This window comes from Lissotriton helveticus, chromosome 11 (genome assembly GCF_964261635.1).
Source record: "Lissotriton helveticus chromosome 11, aLisHel1.1, whole genome shotgun sequence".
Taxonomy (NCBI): Eukaryota; Metazoa; Chordata; class Amphibia; order Caudata; family Salamandridae; genus Lissotriton; species Lissotriton helveticus.
In genome coordinates this window covers 335419290-335438011 of record NC_136072.1, presented here as the reverse complement: position 1 = coordinate 335438011, position 18722 = coordinate 335419290, and the positions used below count along the sequence as shown (strand labels likewise).

Genomic DNA, 18722 nt, shown 5'->3' with positions numbered 1-18722 from the left:
TTGAATGGACTTCGTTCCATCGACTGGTCCCTTTGGCGTCGAGAAGGCCCGCAGTCCGATTCTGCACCGATTCGAAACAATACCGACGAGACCGAAGGCCTTTTGGCCTTTAGTAAGTTTATTTTAGATTCCGAACTTAGAGTAAAGGAAAGTACATCTGAACCCAATGGCAGAAAATAACAATCTGAGGGTGGAGAGGATGCCCATGCGCACTGTAGTCCAGGGGAGGAGCCACCTATCTCGTGATACTTCGAAGACTCTTCCAGGACAACAATGTGCAATCATCCGGACCCAACACTAGGCGGCGATCTATGCACAGATATGAATTCAGCAGCCCACATGCCTCAAACAGAAAGCACTCACAGAAGACATAGCCACCCACAGGGTGGCGAGTGCAGTAGACCAAGCCAAAGGTCCTGGCAGAACAGGGAGGAAGTACAGTGCCGTGAAGGAATCTGCGGCTAGCATAGTCTCTACCAGATACATTGTTACCGAAGGAAAGTAACTCGTACATCTGATAGAGACTACTAAACGCAGATTCCTTAACGTAGAAGAGATATCCTAGCCATACCCAAGGGGGAGGAGGGTCTGCGAGAGGACCCCATCAGCTTGGACATAACAGAGTCCCACAGGGGACGAGGCCAACGGACAGGGAAAAGAACCCTGTCCCCCCAGGCAAGGGGGACCCCTGCATCTAGAACACCCCCACCCGAGAGGGGACGCGGGAGATAAGAAGAGAGGCAGCCCGCCGTTAAACAGCAGGGGAAACGAGGGCAAGGCTAAAGGAGGCCAAAGCGCCCCACACCCATTCAAGGTATCGAGAATCTCCACCAGGAGCCCCAAGGCCCCAACAATGAAGAGGAGCACCTAGGAAGAAGAGAAACCTAGAGACTCCAAGAAAAAAGGTAGAGCAAAGGCAAGACCCCCCACAGGGAACACGCCCAGTGAGGAGGATAGCCTAGCCTAACACAGCCAGAAGGCATCAGGCCAGACAGAACAGCGCCTCCAACAACAAGGCGAAAGCAGAAAGGGTAGCCCAGGGTCACTCAGAGAGAACCGCCCAACATCCCACAGGGACAGACTGCGCCCAAAGAGGGACAAGGAACTCAAGAACCTGTACAATCCCTAGGGAGAAGAGGCAGAACCGAAGGCAGGACCCAATGGAGAAGCAGACAAGGCAAGGAGGACTGCCCTGCCAAAATGCCACAAGGCTCAATGGAGCATAAAAACAGTAGGTGGCCACAGGCATGCACTGCCAGACCCAGACAATACCACGGAACGGTGCATCTCAGGGCAAGCCAGGCGCCAGCCGAAGACAGAGTAGGAAGGCATAGAAGAGCCCCACACGTCCCAGGGAGGAGTCCGCATACACGGCCCAAAAAGAAGTTGAACCAAACAGCCAGGCCGCAGACAGTAGGCCAAACCAGGCTAACAGCGCAGGGACCCCGGAGAAAAACACCCCAGGCGCGACTCAAGTCATGCCAAGCCTTCAGCAAGAGGATTGCACCTGCAATATCCCCGGAATGCCATGTAGAGCAGAAGCCCAAACGCGACCCCAGCTCCTCTGCATCTGATAAAGATATATAACAGCTACCACAACCCCACATCGGGCATGTTACGTCCCAAGACATGGGAACCCTCTTAGGAAGAAACTTCCGCAGCAGAGGACAACCGAAAAGACCTGCGGCAAAACCCCACAAAAGGCTTGTCAAGCAGCCAAGAGGAAAGAACCAAAAGGCCTAGTCTCAGGGCCAGCAAGGGTCAGAAAACCCAAAGCAAAAACATACATTCAAGAAGGGTCGGCCAGCAGCCAAAAGAACTACAGGCCCAACAAGGAGGACTTTAATGCACACAAATCAAACAGACTATACAACTGGGGCGAGCCGCCCCAATGGAAGAATGTCTCCCAAAACCCAGATCAACTCGCAGGTCACGGAGGAGGAGCACCATCGAAAGGAAGGTCCACCAGCCGTTCCCAAACGGTCTCTGGGAACACACTGTCCCAATGTTGCAAAGTCATCCTGTGCCCTGGGCACCCCCCAACTTTTTGCTGACTGGAACTGGTGGTAACTGACTCTGACTGACCCTGGGCTCTGTTTAAACAGGCCCAGGGCCATTGCCAAGCTAAAAGGAACACATTAGAATACAGTTAAGACACCCAACATACACTAGGGTACACTATGGTTTGGTTGGGTACCCCTGTAATTGGCATTACCTACCCCATAAGCCCCTAGAATGTAATAGGGCAGGGGATTGAAACTTCCTAGAAGTCTCCAGTATCCTGGGGCATGGCAGTTTAGAGGCCAGCAGATTTTCTGCACCAGCATGTGTGCAGTGCTGTAGCCTGAAGTCAGTTTCTAAGCAGCACTGGTTGCCAGGACAGCTTTTCAACCTTAAATTGTGCCCAAACGCTACTTTGGGGGTAGGGGCCCTTAGAAATGAAAATCCCTACAATGTTTTTGCATATTAGGGACCCCCAGGGTCACCCCTAGGTATCCCAGGGGTGGGGGGTCAGTTATCTATAAGGTACGCCCTTATAAAATGAGTTTATATGCCTGGGTAAAGTAACATTTTACACTTCACTCCCCACATGGTATGCTCAAATTCGACTTTGATGCTAGAAGAATTGGGTAGGGGGAGAGTCCGTGGAAATAAGCCATCCCAGAGGGTGGGTTTAGCCAGTTCTTACCTCCTTGCTGGAAAATCAGCCATTATGGATTTGGAAAAACGATGCACTCTGGGACAAACTAATGCCACACTCTACAGGATGTGGTCATAACTATGAGGAGTTGTCCTGCTCTCATTGGTCAGAAGTGACCTGGGGCTTGAACCAGATAATTTTGAATAAGTATCTGAGAGGGGCAGAGCCCTCCAGACCTGCTGCTTGAAACTTACTGAAGCAAGAAGTACCCTGTTGAAAAGATTTTGCTGTGCAAGGACCTCTAAGGCCTGACCTCTGAAGACTGCACCAAGTGAAACTGCAGCCCTGTGGATTACCTTGCTCCCAAAGGACTCGAAAGTTGAACTTCCTGCAAGCTACAGGTTAACAGAGCTCACATGGACAGTCCCACAAACAATTTAAAGCCTGGAGTACCAGTGGATTTGTAAGGGTTTTGTCCAAGTGTGTTGAGGAATTGAAGTGTCACACTTTCAAGGACCTTCTTGGACATTCCAGAACCTTGGATTGTGTGTTGGATACTTTGGGACCTGCAAGCAGAACTCCAGGTAGGTGTTCTAACGGGACCCCGCTTGCTGAAGAAGGCGACCCACCACACTGGTGAGAAAATTCTTCAGAACAATTTATAAAGGTGTGTCCCTGACAGAGAAAACTATATGACTACAAGGGGCACTGTTGGTTTCTAAGCACTAGAAAGTGACTAATCTTTAAAAAATCATATCTCTGGTTCCCTACAGTGGATTTTTTTTCGTTTTGGTGTCATTTAAAAGATAAAACTATTACCTATTTTTATAAATTGGTGTGGGATTTTTATTTTGTGTTGTGTCTTAATTATTTACTGAAATGAGGTTTTTATATGCTTTACATACCTGTCTTTGAAGTTAAGCCTGTCTGCTCGCAGCCACGTTACCAAGGGTTGAGCATAGGTATAATTTTCTAAGACCTATGCTGGGTCCTATCATGTGTTAGTGGCCTTATTGCCAGTGGAGGCCTACATTTGCCCCTACCAATAACCCACTTTCCAACACCCGAAGCCAGGCACGGCGGTGAAGTGCAACTGAGGAGGCCATGGCACGACCAAGCACCTCCGAGATGTCCAGAGCGGAGCGAAGAATAAACGCCTCCAGTTCCCAGACGTCTAACGCATGGTGCCTCAAATCAACACAAGCACCTTCCTGAGAAGCGGCAGACACAAGGGACTCTGCCGAGTCCCACAAGCAAGAAGCTGCCCTAGCCAGAACACAGAGTGTTAAGGGCCCGCAGAGCTGGTCGAGGCAAACATATTGCGCCCCCAAGAGTCCAGCAAGCGGGCCTCCCGTGACAGGGGAGACAACAGCGGCGGCACGGAGGGAGGGAAAGGCATTCTGCAAAAGAGGGCCCCTGGCAGAGGGGTGTAGGTAAAGGCACACCAGATTACGCGGCACCGGAAGGTGGCAGCCAGAAGGTATTGAGGCACCGGGTCCCCCGTGGCGGGACGAACCCAAGTCCCCAAAAGAGAAGAATGGAGCGAACCCTCGAAGGGAAGCAGCAGCTCCCTACCACCAGAGCCCTGATGGAGAACCTCCAGAAGATGTTCCACGGGGAAACGGGCAGCTGGATCACCCATGTGCAAAATTACCACAGCCGTGGAAACCGCGCAAGCGAAGGCCGGACCTGCCTCCGTTGGGCCCCGCGGAGGGGAGAGCAGCTCCCTGGTCGGCGACAGCTGCAAGCTAAAGCGGCTGTCCCCCCCAGGCCAACCGAAGGGAGAAAGGGCCAGGTCCGGAAAGGGGGAAGAGTGACCGAGGAGTGGGGGACCTGCGGCTCCTCCGACAAAGACTGCGGCTGTGGAGACGGCGAGGAGCCATAGACTACGTCGGGGAAAAAGCCACAACGCAGCGGCCAGTCTCCGGCGAGAACTATACCAGCAAGCGCCGAACCTCTCGAGAAGAGGAGGCGCCCGAAGATGAGTCAACGACCCGGCTTCGGCCCAGCCAGGGGAGACGCCAGGCTGGCCTCCGCCACAGTTGATCGGGGCTGGGCCGGAGCCGGGGAGGCGAAGGAACAGCGCCAACCTGACCTCTGACGAGGCAGCCGCCTGGGTGGTGGGATAAGCGGGACGAGGTGTCCCTCGCCAGCCGGGACGAGAGGAGCCCTCCGCCGACCCCTGTAGTGCCGCCAGGGCCAGCAGCCGCCGGCGCCATAGCAGCGTCACCTCGGCCTCAGACAAGATTGCCGGCTGTCTAGAGGACCGAGAGGGGCTCGGGGATGCGTCCCGAGCCCCGGAGACCTCCCATGACACCACAGGGACTTCTGCAGGAGTTTGGGGTGAAGCAGAGGCGCTGTGGTCCGAAGGAGGGACCCCCGAAGGTCTGCACCCCAACGGCACCACATCCTCCGAACCTGGATCCGAACCAGTCGGCGCCGAAGCCGCCGCGGTGGGCCTGCACTCTAAGGGATCCGCTGACGCCCCATGAGAGCAAAGAGGAGGCCAGCGAAGCATATTTCTCCAGCTGGGCTCTAGTCGCCCCCCACAACGGGAAATAGCGGATAGGGGATGACACGCGTGGCTGCATCATCTGCAGAGAGCCCACGACCCCAACAGGCCGGGAACCAACCCTTGGGGACAAACTGGGACACTAACCGACAGGTGAGCGATGCTCTTGCGGCCCGGGAGAAGGACTATAACTACGACGGAGGCTGCGGTTCCAAAAACCCTCTGCAGGGGCCGGTCGAGGTGACGATGCCGACCTGGACATGCGAGCCCAGAGAAGTTTTATCCGGTGCTCCCGCTGGGACTTTGATTTCATCTGCTGGCAAGCCTCACAATCCGTGGAGTCGTGATGCTCCCCCAAGCACCACATGCAGATGAGGTGAGGATCCGTCGCCGACATCAGGCATCCACAAGACATGCACGCCTTAAAGCCCGAAGGCATTTGCACACTGTTCCCACACACACGCAATGGCTAAAGGGAAAGGCCTGAACAGGCCCGGAGCACGATCCGGATCCACGTTGCACGCGGAAAAGGGAAAAAAACTGATGTAGGTGTGCCGGGGTGCGACTTATGTGACCTCAATGACGCCACGTACGCGGACAACGCCTGGGCGGAGTTGGGTGATGCCATCACCCCGGCGCGCAGGGATGCTGTGGCAAAAACAAAATCCAGATTCAGTCTCACGTCTGGGAATAATTCTACGTTAAGGAATCTGCGGCTAGTAGTCTCTATCAGATACCTGTCTTGCAGCCAGCGACATCTGAATCCCCTGGGAGGACTGCTGACTTCCACAAAGATTCCAATCTCCAGCAGACGTGTCCAGAGAAACCAACACCAAAGACTCTGGATCCAGGCGGATCCACGACTCGTGCCCACTCAGCACCAGACGCCCACGGCCTCAGTCTGAGAGGCTCAACAGCCCAATGAAGTGGCTGACCTCCTGACCCCCATGACGTCGCCTGCCAAGTGAATTCTAAGACCCGCCCCCACAACTGACAAGATGATTTCTGACATCTAAAGGCACCCTGCACCCGCAGCTCCCAGGCTTTGGGGAGCTCGACCAGCAGTGCACCTGTGAACTAACAACCCCCCCCCCCCACTTAAATGTGCTTCTGTTTTCTACCGGGACATTCTGGTTCACCACCTGCAGCCTGTTCCCAAAAAGAAGAAACACCAAAGGATTGCATTGGGTGCCCATCGCTGGGTTTGCACCCTGCATCTGGCTGCCCCGTGCAGCTGGTGGTGTATGTTTGGTGCTGTTTGTGTCCAACCTCCCCCTCCCCCCACCCCTTTACTGGTCCTAACACCTGAAGCATGGCCGCTGCAACAGTTGAGCTTACCTGGAAGCAGCGTGTCTCCAAGGAACCCTGGTCTTCATAGAAACTTATTGGGCCAAATTCTGACTTTGACCTCTGCAACCGGGGTGCCGCTGGTGGTGCAGAGTGGATACTTACCCAACTCTTGTCCACTGCTGACCTGATTAACCACAAAACTGTTTTTCTCATAGGATAACATTGAACTGTGCTGAAAATATTAAGTGTCAATTTTTTCAAGTGTACAGTATTTCTAATTAAAAACATACTTACTTTAATACGAAGGTCTTGGTCATAAAATAAAGTACAAACAAAATATAATTTTTTAAAATAGGTACAGCTCTTTCATGAGTCGTGTGTCCATTATTGATCAATGTTGTGCAATAAATATCTTACACTCCTCTGTGTTAGGCCTAAGGCTGCTCGCCCCAACTACCACTAATGAAGCAATTTGGGTTTTACATTGAGCCCTGTACACTTCTGGAGAACCCCTGGACTATGTGCACGGTATTACCACCTAGTGGCAATATCATATACACAGCCAGCTTCCTATAGGGAGGATCATCTTACTCTGGACAGACCTTGAGAGAGTATGCTCTACTTTAAGATGCAACAGTCATTAGGTACCTTTAGGTGGTTTCCAGCAAGGTAGAGCTTAACTTAGCAATTCTGGATTGCCTTGGGATTCATCCAGGAGCAGTCCCTGCAAGACGTAGAGTTGTGCAAGAACCGTAGGCAAACGTCTGCTTATGACAATCCCTAGATGTTGTAAAGACTGTCGTTTTTGGAGGGAACACATTCCCTTGCACACATTAAAGTAGATATTCTGAAGAAAGCTCAACAAAAGACATGAGGAAGAGTGGTACCTGGATGTATCCACAAGGTGAGGAATCTGCAGTTAGAAGTACCAATCAGAAATCAGCTATAGTGGCCTCCAAGGAGAGTGAGAGTGTTGGTACAAGAACTTGATTGGCTGAAATTGGGTGCTGTATAATGCTGGGGAGTCTTGGCTGACAATGGAGAATAATTCAATCATGAAATTTTATAAATTTTCCAAACCGGGGAAGTTAAGTGTCATACTGATTCAAAGTCTCTAAAATACTCAACTTACTAGATTTGCCGCATGCCATTACTACTCCGACAGTCAAGTGTCTAGAGGGATTCCTTGGTTATTTAACTTTAGTATAGAAGTATTGAGGACCTTTGAATGTTTCTAGGAGTAGCCTAACATACCCACAGAGGGTATGTACCAATATTTTGCAAATGTCCATGGGAAAAGGACTTGGCTATACTCAAAGTACTTACATATTCCTCCTCCAAATTCAGCAAATGGTCAATGGCTTCATCCACCAGTTCTGGCATTCCTGTCACTGTCACACAGTCTGGATCTGCAGCTCCACTTGGCGGGAAGCGAATATCCACCTATAATCAAAATGAAATGCTATGAAAGACTCAAGTAGAGTGAAAAGGCTAAGGACCCTCAATACCATGGAACCAAGACCGGTGGCAAATCGAGAGGGCAGAGGAATAGTTTAAACTGTAAAAATCATAACAAAAATACTGTTAGCAATGTACTTGTAAGGCTCCAAATAAATTCACACTTAATTACAATCTTGAAATCTGGTCACTCAATTGTATGGCACGACACTACAATGTAGGAAACAGTTAGGCTCAGTTTTAACCAGAAAACAAAATTATGAAATGCTCAGAATAGCAAAAGACAGATGCACTACAAAGATGCTAAAGTACTGTCTGTCTGATCTAATGAGGATCTTGATTGATAAAAATATATTTTTTATTTAATATAAAAAATGAGAGAGAGCAACAAAACTGTCTTTAACAACTTGTTAAACATATTTTCAAGTACTCCCTTTGAGACACATAATATTTACTCCCTAAATAAAAAGCCCTTCCTAAATGATCCTATTTGGGAATAACATTCTCCTACTTTAAATTCTTAACTGAAACCTTAGTTTTCCATATCTGCATTAAGGTGAACCCTTCCTGTGCTTTATCTGCCAAGTACTTAAGAGGAATGGAAACTTCAGAAAGTATAACTAATCAGCCCATCATCTTCTAAGCACTGCCGCCAAAAACTTGCGCACACCTTGAATTCATCCATGATTTTACGAACTGCTTTGCCTCGCCCACCAATAATGCGGGCATGGATGCGGTGGTCCAATGTGATATCTTCAGACACCATCTGCTCCAGGTTACCCACCAACTTCATGATAGCCTCACGTGCAGCCTCTGTGTTCCTCTCATACCCGGTGATGGTAATCTGGTCCTATCACAGAAAGAAAAATATGGATTTACTGAAAGAATGGAGATGGAGAACATGATAGTTCACACAATGTAGACGAGGAAACTACTGAGGAGAATACTGTGAGAAAGTGCCCTCTTTCTGCATGGTTGCCCCCACTTTGTGCTGAATTGCTGATGTACTTTGACTGAGTGTGCCCTGGGCTCCTGCCGGGTCTGGTGGCTCAATGGACTTATGGAGCCACTGCAGGGGCCTGTGTTCGACATCATGGTCACAGGTTCAAATTCCAGCGGGTCCACTCAGCCTTTCATCCATCTGAAGTCGATAAAACGACAGGACACCTACGGGTAATCGAGCACTTTAATAATACACCTGTAATGTTACGTAATCAGATACCCAGGGCCTATGTTCTTTCCCTAAAACTGCATTGAAGCCTCAACCCAATTGGCATCTCTGGCCACAGGTCTGCCCCTGGGAAAAGGAACCACAGGTACCACAGGGCACTGTGACCAGAGAAGGCCTCCAAGGGCTGCAACACTTATTGTGCCACCCTTAGAGGTCCCGTACCATTACACTCACACACTGCCTTTGCAGGCTGCGTGTTTTGGTGCAGAACAAAGTGAAGAGTCGACATAGCACACCCCTGTGTGCCATGCCTACAACCCACTGCCCTCGCACAGATCAGTCACCCCCCGTAACTGGATGCACTATACCAGAGGTGAGAATACAGGTGCATGAGCCTTTTACCCCTTCAGAGTCTAAACCCATTCTTACATATTGTAAGTGCAGTGCTGCCATTTAGAGTATATGGTGCTGGGAGTTGTCATTACGAACTCCACAGCACCATAATGGCTACACGGAAAATTGAGAAGTTTTGAATCAAACTTTTCAGCACATTAAACCCACTCTGATGCCAGTGTGGTATTTAATGAAAAATGCACACAGAGGAAAATTAACCTACCACTAGTGCCCAGGCAGAGTGGCTGCTTTCAGCTGCCACCACCAGACATGTTTCTGAACACCTGGGGCGAGAGCCTGCTGCTCCCCGGGGCCTGAAACAATGCACATACTGGGACGAGGTGCCAAGCCGCATTCCCCAGTATGGGCAAGGTTCACGAAGGGGCAGCTTCAAAGGATTTCCGCCTTCTGAGCTTCCCCCTGGCCACTTGCTGCTTTCAGCGACTAGTCCGCACTGATTCTGACCCCACTTTGGGCGGGAGAACCGGCAGGAAAAACAAGTAAGGAAAAGAGGTGTGCCCACCTCTGCCAACTCCACCCCTCAGGTGGGGGAGGTGAGGTGAAGCACAACCCTCAGTCCCTGCCATCTTGCAAATGGGGGGTGGGTGGGCGGGGGAAGAGACTAGGGCAACCAGGGACAGGCCTATGCCGCCCTCCTACTGGAGGGTGTCATAATAGGGGGTGTACCCACCCCAGGGAAGATATTCATTGGTCCCAACCTTTATACCTACCTGTAACCTCTTAAAACTAGTATTTAGGGGCACCCCTGAACCTTACTTCCACAGACCAGAAGAAACTACAAGAAAAGAAGGACTGAACAGCTGTGCCGAAGCTAACAAGAGGAAGACGCCCACTGACTTGGCCTGTCTCCATCTCGAACCTGCTCCTGCGAAATCTCGGTGAGTCCTGCAGCCAGAAACCTCGAAAACACTGGAGGACCTGCCTGACTTCAACCACAAAGACAGTCTCCCATAAACATCGGATTTGTTAATCTGCAAACTCTGGCTCCGGCCGGACACCGTGAATCCGCACCACTCTGCATCCGCGGTCCACAGCCCAAGCTCAAATGGTCAAACATCACAAGGAGGTCTCCCCGGCGATACGGATCCAAGATCCGGCGACCCTAGACCTGCCTCAAGTCTCGAGCTGATGCTTGTAGCCTAAATGAACAAGTTACTTACCTTTGGTAATGATAGATCTGTAAGAAACATTAGTTCGCGATAGATTCCTTACCTTTAATTACCCCCAGGCGTCTGACTGGATCCGGAAAGTTTTTGTCAGCAGTACCCCTGCACGTAGGTAGGCATTGTCGTGCGGCTTCACATACGTCGCTGGCGCCGTAGTCGTGGAGATGACGTCGTTGGAGCTACTTAGACACGCCCTGACATATCGTTACCCAAGTAAGTAACTTGTGCATCTGAAAGAGACATGTTAGTGATAGATTCCTTACCTTAGAATAGATACCCCAGCAATACCAACCCCAGTGGTGGGTCTGCAAACAAAGATCACACCAGAAAGTCACGGAGAACAGAACAGCCAAAGGAGCCGTCTCTCCAGACTGGACTGTCAAGGCAATAATGCTTAGTAAAAGTGTGCAGCGAGGCCCACGTGGCTGCCTGACAGATGTCTTGCAGGGGGACACCACGTCCCAATACAGTAGTAGCTGTTGTCTCCCTGGTAGAATGGGCGCGCAACCCCACCGGAGGTTCCTTTTTAGCCAGAGAATAACAGGCCTTGATACACAAGACGACCCCGCGGGAGACAGTCCTCTTGTGTACAGCCCAGCCTTTCTTGGCGCCTACGTAGCCAACAAAGAGCTGGTCATCAACCCGGAACTGTTGTGTGCGATTCAGGTAGAATGAGAGCACTCATTTTGGGTCCAGACGGTGGAGCCTTTCTTCCTCTCTGGAAGGGTGCAGAGGCAGAAAGAAAGTGGGCAAGGTGATAGTTTGCCCGATGTGGAAGGCAGTGACAACCTTTGACAAGAAGGAAGGACGAGTGCGAAACGCAACCTTATCCGGATGAAAACACAGAAAGGGAGGCTTACAGGAAAGAGCCTGGAGCTCACTCGCGCCTAGCGGAGGTGATGGCAACCAGGAAAGCAGTCTTCAAAGTCAATAAACAAAGAGGACAGTTGTGAAGTGGCTCAAAAGGAGCGCCCATCAAATAAGTAAAAACTAGATTCAAATCCCAATGTGGCATAACAAACAGAATAGGAGGGAAAAGGTGTCTAATGCCTTCGAGAAATCTATTTACAACAGGTGACTTGAAAAGATGATTGATCAGGGAGCCTGAGAAAGGCTGAAATCACAGAAAGGTAGCCCTTGATAGTGCCTAGAGCAGAGCCCTGCTGGGCCAGAGAAAGATTGAAGAAAAGGACTTGTGAAAGAGGGGCAGAAAGGGGATCCACAGCCTTTGCTGTGCACCATGCCACAAATTTGTTTCACCTGCAGGCGTATACAGATTTAGTGGAGGGACGCCTGGCTGCCAGAATGATATCACAGACTTCAGGAGGTAAGTCAAATGATGAAAGCAACTGTTGCAGCTCAATCTCCACGAATGTAGGTGGAGGTTGGACAGGTTCGGGTGGAGGACTGTCCCCTTCTGCTGTGACAGAAGATCCTCCCGAAAAGGCAGTTGGATCGGGGGATCCATGCTCATACTGAGTAGCTCGGGATATCAAACATTTCGAGCCCAGTCCGGGGCCACAAGAATAACTTGGGCCCGGTCGCGCCTGATCTTCAGCACTCTGGGTAGAAGTGGTATAGGTGGAAAGGCATACAAAAGACCGCAGCTCCACTTGTGACGAAAAGAGTCACGAGCGACTCCCGCTATGGAAATTCCAACACGCAGAAGAGATGACATTGCGTGTTCTCTTCGGTGGCGAATAGATCTAACCAAGGCTCTCCCCACTGTTGAAAGAGACCTTGCGCCACCTCCGAGTGAAGACGCCATTCGTTATCCATCATGCACCTGCGGCTGAGTTCATCCGCCCTGGCGTTAAAGGAACCTGCTAAGCATTGAACCGTTAAGGAAATGCCTTGACGTTCCAGCCATGGCTAGAGACACAGAGCCTCCTGACAGGGTCCACAACCCCACCTTGCCTTGCTTGTTGCAATACCACATGGCAGTGGTGTTGTCCGTGAACACTTGCACTACCCTTCCCTTGACAGAGGGAAGGAGTGCCTTCAGTGCAAGTCGGATCTCCAGAATGTTGATATGGAGCCTGGACTCCGCGGGAGACCAGAGGCCTCTGATCTCCGCCTCTCCCCATCCCAGGAGGGACACATCGGACACCACTGTGTGCTCCGGTTGAGAAGAGTGAGGTGTAGGAAAGTGAGTTTATGTTGCAGTAACCCCCCCCCCCCCCCCCCCCCAACACTTTTTGCCAGACTACTGACTTTTTCTTGGTGTGCCCTGGGTTCCCAGTGTGAGAAAGTGCCATCTTTCTTGCATGGTATGCCCCTACTTTTTGCTGAATTGCTGATGTGCTTTGAGTGTGCCCTGGGCTCCTGTCAATCAGGTGCCCAGGGTCTGTGTTCCTTCCCTAAAACTGTATTGAAGCTAAAACCCAATAGGCATCTCTGGCCACATGTCAGCCCCTGGTAAATGGGACCATAGGTACCCAGGGCATGGTGCCCAGAGAAGACCCCTAAGGGCTGCAGCACTTATTGTGCCACCCTTAGGGGCCCTGTAACCTGACACCCACACACTGCCTTTGCAGGCTGAGTGTCTTGGTGCAGAACAAAATGAAGAGTCGACATGGCACACATCCCTGTGTACCTTGCCCACAAACCACTAACCTGGCATACATCAGTCACCCCTCTAGCTGGGTGCCCTATGCTAGTGGTGAGGATACAGGTGCATGAGCCCTGTACCCCTACAGTACCCAGGTCCATTCCTGGGCACTAAGCGCAGTGCTGCCATTAAGAGTATATGGTGCTGGGTGTTTGTCATTACGAACTCCAGAGCACCATAATGGCTACACTGAAGACTGTGAAGACTGAAGTTTGGTATCAAACTTTTCAGCACATTAAACCCTCACTGATGCCAGTGTGGGATTAATGTAAAATGCACAACAGAGGGCATTCTCAGAGATGCCCTCTGAAACTCGACCAACCCCATGTGACCTGACTGAGTGGCTGCCTAGGCTGCCACCACTAGACATGTTTCTGGACTCCTGGGCCGAGAGCTTGCTGCTCTCGGGGGCCTGAAACAATGCACATGCTGAGACGAGGTGCCAAGCCTCCTCTCCCAGGATAGGCAGGGTTCACGAAGGAGAGGCTTCAAAGGCCATCTGAGCCTCTCCAGACTATATGCTGCTTTCAGGAACTGGTCCCCACTGGTTCTACCCCCCCCCCCACACTTTGGGCGGGAGAACCAGCGGGAATAACAAGTGAGGAAGAGAGGTGTGCCCACCTCTGCCAACTCCACCCCTAAGGCTGAGGAGGCGAGGTGAAGCTCAACCTCGAGTCCCCGCTGTAGGAAGGTAGATCCCTGACTATGGTTGCCCCCTACTTTTTGCTTGGTGTTTTGCTGGTTTTCTGACTTAGTTGACCTGGGGCCCTGCTATTCAGGACCCCAGGCCTACTGCTCTCTCTGTAAAATGGATTCCATGTACCTTAGGTACATATCTAATTGGATACTGAGTCACCTTATCAGTCCCTGTACAGTGTACCTTAGGTACCCAGGGCATAGGTGTACCCAGGGCCTACCAGGGGCTGCAGCATGTATTATGCCACCCCTGGCTGGCCATCCAAACCTGACACAACTGGCTGCACGACAGCTGGGGCAAGGTGGTGTAATCACCCTTTGCTTTAGATATAGTATACCTATATCTAACCCTAAAATGGGCACACAGATCTCCTATCAGTCACTCCTATGGCAGGCCTTGACAATCCTGAAGGCAGAGTGCTTGGAATCGTGTGAGATGGTGCTCTGGCATGAGCAGAGCCTGTCTGCGGCTTACGGGATCTATCCCTTAGCCGTTTCCCTGATATCGCATACCATATACTCTTAAGTGCATTATAATCCTCGCGGTTATATGCCAACTCTGGTATCGCTTTATCAAAACATGTCGAGTAAGGTGTCATACGAATTGGAATACTAACCCCTCGCCAATTCTGGCGACGGGGTTAGCATTCCACCCTTCTAGAGGGACACGACATGTTGGTAACCTGTAACCCCGGTTAAAGTCAGACAGAGCCTTAGCTCCACAAAATGGATGCTGCCACCGAGACACAAGTCTGCCCTCCTGCTGCTGGGAGTCCTCCCAGCGCAGGAGGCAAGGACAAAGGGTTTCCTGTCAGGTCCGGTGTTCACGGGAGAAACAGTCTTGAAAGTGAAGGCAGGCAGGTCCTCCGGGGTTTGTGAGGTTTCTGGCTGCTGGACACGCCAGGGTTTCGCAGGAGCAGGTTCAAGGGGAAGACAGGCCTGTAGGGTTGGGCCAAGTCAGTAGGCGTTGTCCTCTTGTTAGCTTTGCCCTTCTTGTCCTTCTCTTTTCTTGTAGTTGCTGCATCTAAGGAATGAAAGTTCAGGGTGCCCCTAAATACTAAATTTAGGGGTGTTTCAGGTAGGTAAAGGGCAGGGACCAATTGTTCCCTTCCCTGGGGTGGGTACACCCCCTATTCTGCCACTCTCCAGTGGTAGGGGGGCAGGAGCCTGTCCCTGGTTGGCTGGGTACCCCCATTCCCAAGATGGCGGGTGTGAGAAGTTGGCCTGATATATAGTGCTCACTATTCTAGTGATCACTCTGTATCATTCCAAACGACCCTTATTGATGATTGGTTGTAAGTCAACCTTATTAGACCAGCTATCCTAGTAGCGTGGACAAGAGCAGTCTTTAGGCTAAACTCTAGAGGGCGTGTTAAGCCAGCTATTTTACCATCACATATACCCCTTGAACACCAAGTGAAAGGACACCACACAAGTTGTTATGAAAATAAAGTATATTTATTTATAACAGGACTACCCTGAGCTCTTTATGAGTCAGGGAGCTAAGCACAATACAAAACTCTTACGAAAATACTGCAAGTTACACAATTTACACAAATGCCCGAGGGGCACGAAAAACCATATACTCTAAAAGTGGAATGCGAAATACTAGCAGGTGAGTAACACGATCCAGAGGCTTCAGGACCGCTAGGACTACCTTACTGAACCCTCAGGTTAGGAGCAGGAGGCCTAGGGAACCCGGGTGCAGAGTGGGAACTCTTACGCGGGATGCGGGACAAAGTCTATGGATGCTAGCAGTTTCTAAAGTTACTGTTTCCGGACGAATCCGACTAGGTAGACTAAAAACGAAAAAGGATCTGGACACTAGGATAGTGAACCTGTGCTGGAGCACCGAAATGCTCGGTTACCTAGCCCAGGGGCTGCGGCTGCATAGGGTTCAAATGACGTCGGGAATCCTCGTTGTAGTCTATGGAGCCTGAAAGAAGATGTTGCTGGCAGGCAACCAGTGAAGATGTTCGGTGTGACCCAAGGCTGGATCAGTGAAGGAGACGACCTGAAAGCAGAGGGGACTCAGTTCTCAATCACTAGCCAGTGATTGTGTGGGCACCAGGATGGCACCGGATGAAGTCACCGCTATCAGGTGAGTGGGTGACGCTGGACTCTGCAGTCACACGGGCCAGGAGGCGTTGTCGGCGTCCAGGCTGGAGGTGCGAGCTGTCCCATGGTGGTGTCTGCTGTCGGCGATGCTGGATCCAAGATTGGAGCAACAAACCTTGGCAAAGGCAAGCCCACGCGGTGGAGTCAAAATGGCGTCTGGAATGGACCAGGAGGGTCCAGGGCACTTCTTGTTGGACAAGGAGCAAGGGCCAGTCTAGGGAGCCTAGACCAGCAGTGAAAACGTCGTGGTACGTCGTCAGGAGGGTCATTAGCCGACGGGCAAGTGACCGGACAACGTGGTAAGCAGCAAAGAAGCAGAAGGGCCCCACGCAGACCTCGTGGATGCTGGGGGGCTGGACTTCGGTGCTGGAGGTGCTTAGGGTGGGGGCTTCTCAAACCCCAGTGCACTCACTCGAGGGTCCCTCGGAGGTCGTGCTGGTTAAGCGTCGTGCAGGTCTTGAAGATAGCCGGTCCCACGGGTCTCGTCACACCCACGAATCTCAGCTGGGCTGATGATGCAGGTAGAGGTCAGAGATGGCAGGGAATCCGGGTCTCGTCGAGCTGGGCAGTCTTGATCCGGAGGATGGACGTGCAGCAAATCGCAAGCGCTTGGATGGTGCCTGCTGGTGCAGGGTGGCTACTCCTTAGCCACAAGGGAGAGTCTTCAAAGAGTGACAAGAGTTCCTTTCGTGGAAAGTAGTTCAAGTTTCAAGATGATCTAATTTGGGAAGGGTGCCCGCTCCTACCTTTATTCTAAGAAAAGGGGCTGGCACGCGATTAGGTCCTGCCCATGGGTGGGACCAGGAAGGGGGTGGTTACACCCCTCTCCTTTGTCCGGGTTCTCCCCAGCTCAGGGGCTGGTGTGCCCCTGGAACTGGTTTGAGCCGGCATATGCACAGTGAGCACCGGGGTGCCACTTGCAGTCACCTTCCTCTCAGCCCTGCCTACCTGGGATACACAAAATCATGTCTGGGATGGTGCTGGCACCGCCCCTGACAGGAAACCCTTTTGTCCAGGCCTCCCTCGCTGGAAGGACTCCCAGCAGCAGGAGGTCAGACTTGTGTCTGTGGTGGCAGCATCCATTTTGTGATGCTGAGGCTTGAGTTAACTTTAACCGGGGTTCATAGTTACATACATGTTGTGTCCCTCTAGAAGGGTGGAATGCTAACCCCGTCGCCAGAATTGGCGAGGGGTTAGTATTCCAATTCGTATGACACCTTACTCGACATGTTTTGATAATGCTATGCCAAAGTTAGGATTTGACCGCGAGGTTCATAATGCACTTAAGAGTATATGGTATAGCGTGATCATGGAACAGCTATAAGGACTTGGTTCCGCAAGCTGCAAACGGGCTCAGCTCATGCCAGAGCACCATCTCACATAATTCCAAGCACTCTGCCTTCAGGATTGATAAGGCCTGCCATAGGAGTGACTGATAGGAATATATGTGTCCAGTTTAGGGTTAGATATAGGAATACTATATCTAAAGCAAAGGGTGATTACACCACCTTGCCCCAGCTGTCGTGCAGCCAGTTGTGTCAGATTTGGGTGGCCAGCCAGGGGTGGCATAATACATGCTGCAGCCCCTGGGTACACCTATGCCCTGGATACCCAAGGTATACTGTACAGGGACTGATAAGGTGGCCCAGTACCAATTGGTAAATGCACCTAAGGTACATGCTTGTCAATTTAGAGAGAGAGCAGGAAGCCTGGGGTCCTGAATAGCAGGATCCCAGGCCAACTAAGTAAAAAAAAACAGCAAAACACCAGGCATAAAGTTGGGGGTAACCATAGTCCGATATCCACCTTCCTACAATCGGCACTAGCCACATCCTAAGACAGAAGTGAGTGTCCTGAACGAAGGAGGAAGAAGGACTACTCCCAGCCCAATGGTGCACTAAGTAGACACCAACTAAGCTAGAGGATAACATGGAGAGGTAGCCGGAGCCTACCAATCTAGCCCATGCAAGGGAGGCCAGAGAGGCCACATCCAGGAGACGAAGGCCAAGAGGCAGGAACTGAGCAATACCTTAGAAGTACAGGTGGGAACAAAGGACACGCCAAGTGCACACCTAGTCACCAAAGGGGCGACAGGGGCTGACAGGATCACTCTGAAGCACGCTGATGCTGGCCACAACCAAGAGAAGCACAGAGCAGACAGCCACAGAGACAACAAGGTGGCGTAGCTAAAATGAGCATGGGACTGCCCAACCAGGCAGCTTGAAAGCCAAGGTGAGAAGAACAAGTTACTTACCTTCGGTAACGATATATCTGTAAGAAACAGTAGTTAGTATTAGATTCCTTACCTTAGAATATCCCCAGGCGTCAGTCTGGATCCGGAAACTTTTGCGTAGCAGTACCCCTGCGCGTCGGTAGGCGTCGTCTGCAGGCGTCCCCTGCGGCTCCGCGTCGTCGGCGTCGTGCGCCGTGATGACGTCGCTGGAGTATATAGACGCCGCCTCCGCGCGCTGACGTCAGTTCTTTGCACACAGCTTTTCCGCGCCAGAACACGCAGAGCCAAGTGAGAACTAACACTGGTGCCATATGAAACTAGGGCCCTGAAAGGGATGTCCTTAACCCTAGATATCAGTTCGCAGAACGGGGAGGATGGGTGGGGCGGTAAGGAATCTAATACTAACTACTGT

At 51.3% G+C, this 18722-nt stretch overlaps 1 protein-coding gene across 4 annotated transcripts in view; it reads right to left on the bottom strand.

The window, feature by feature from the left end:
* Nucleotides 1–18722, bottom strand: part of HDLBP (high density lipoprotein binding protein) — a 1657332-nt gene that overhangs the window by 167752 nt on the left and 1470858 nt on the right. For all 4 annotated transcript variants that reach the window (XM_078665718.1, XM_078665720.1, XM_078665719.1 and 1 more), the window contains exons 25-26: nucleotides 8572–8751; nucleotides 7770–7886 (exon numbers count right to left, since the gene is read on the bottom strand). In XM_078665718.1, the coding sequence (XP_078521844.1) occupies nucleotides 7770–7886; nucleotides 8572–8751 (297 nt within the window). The remainder of the gene's footprint in view (nucleotides 1–7769; nucleotides 7887–8571; nucleotides 8752–18722) is intronic.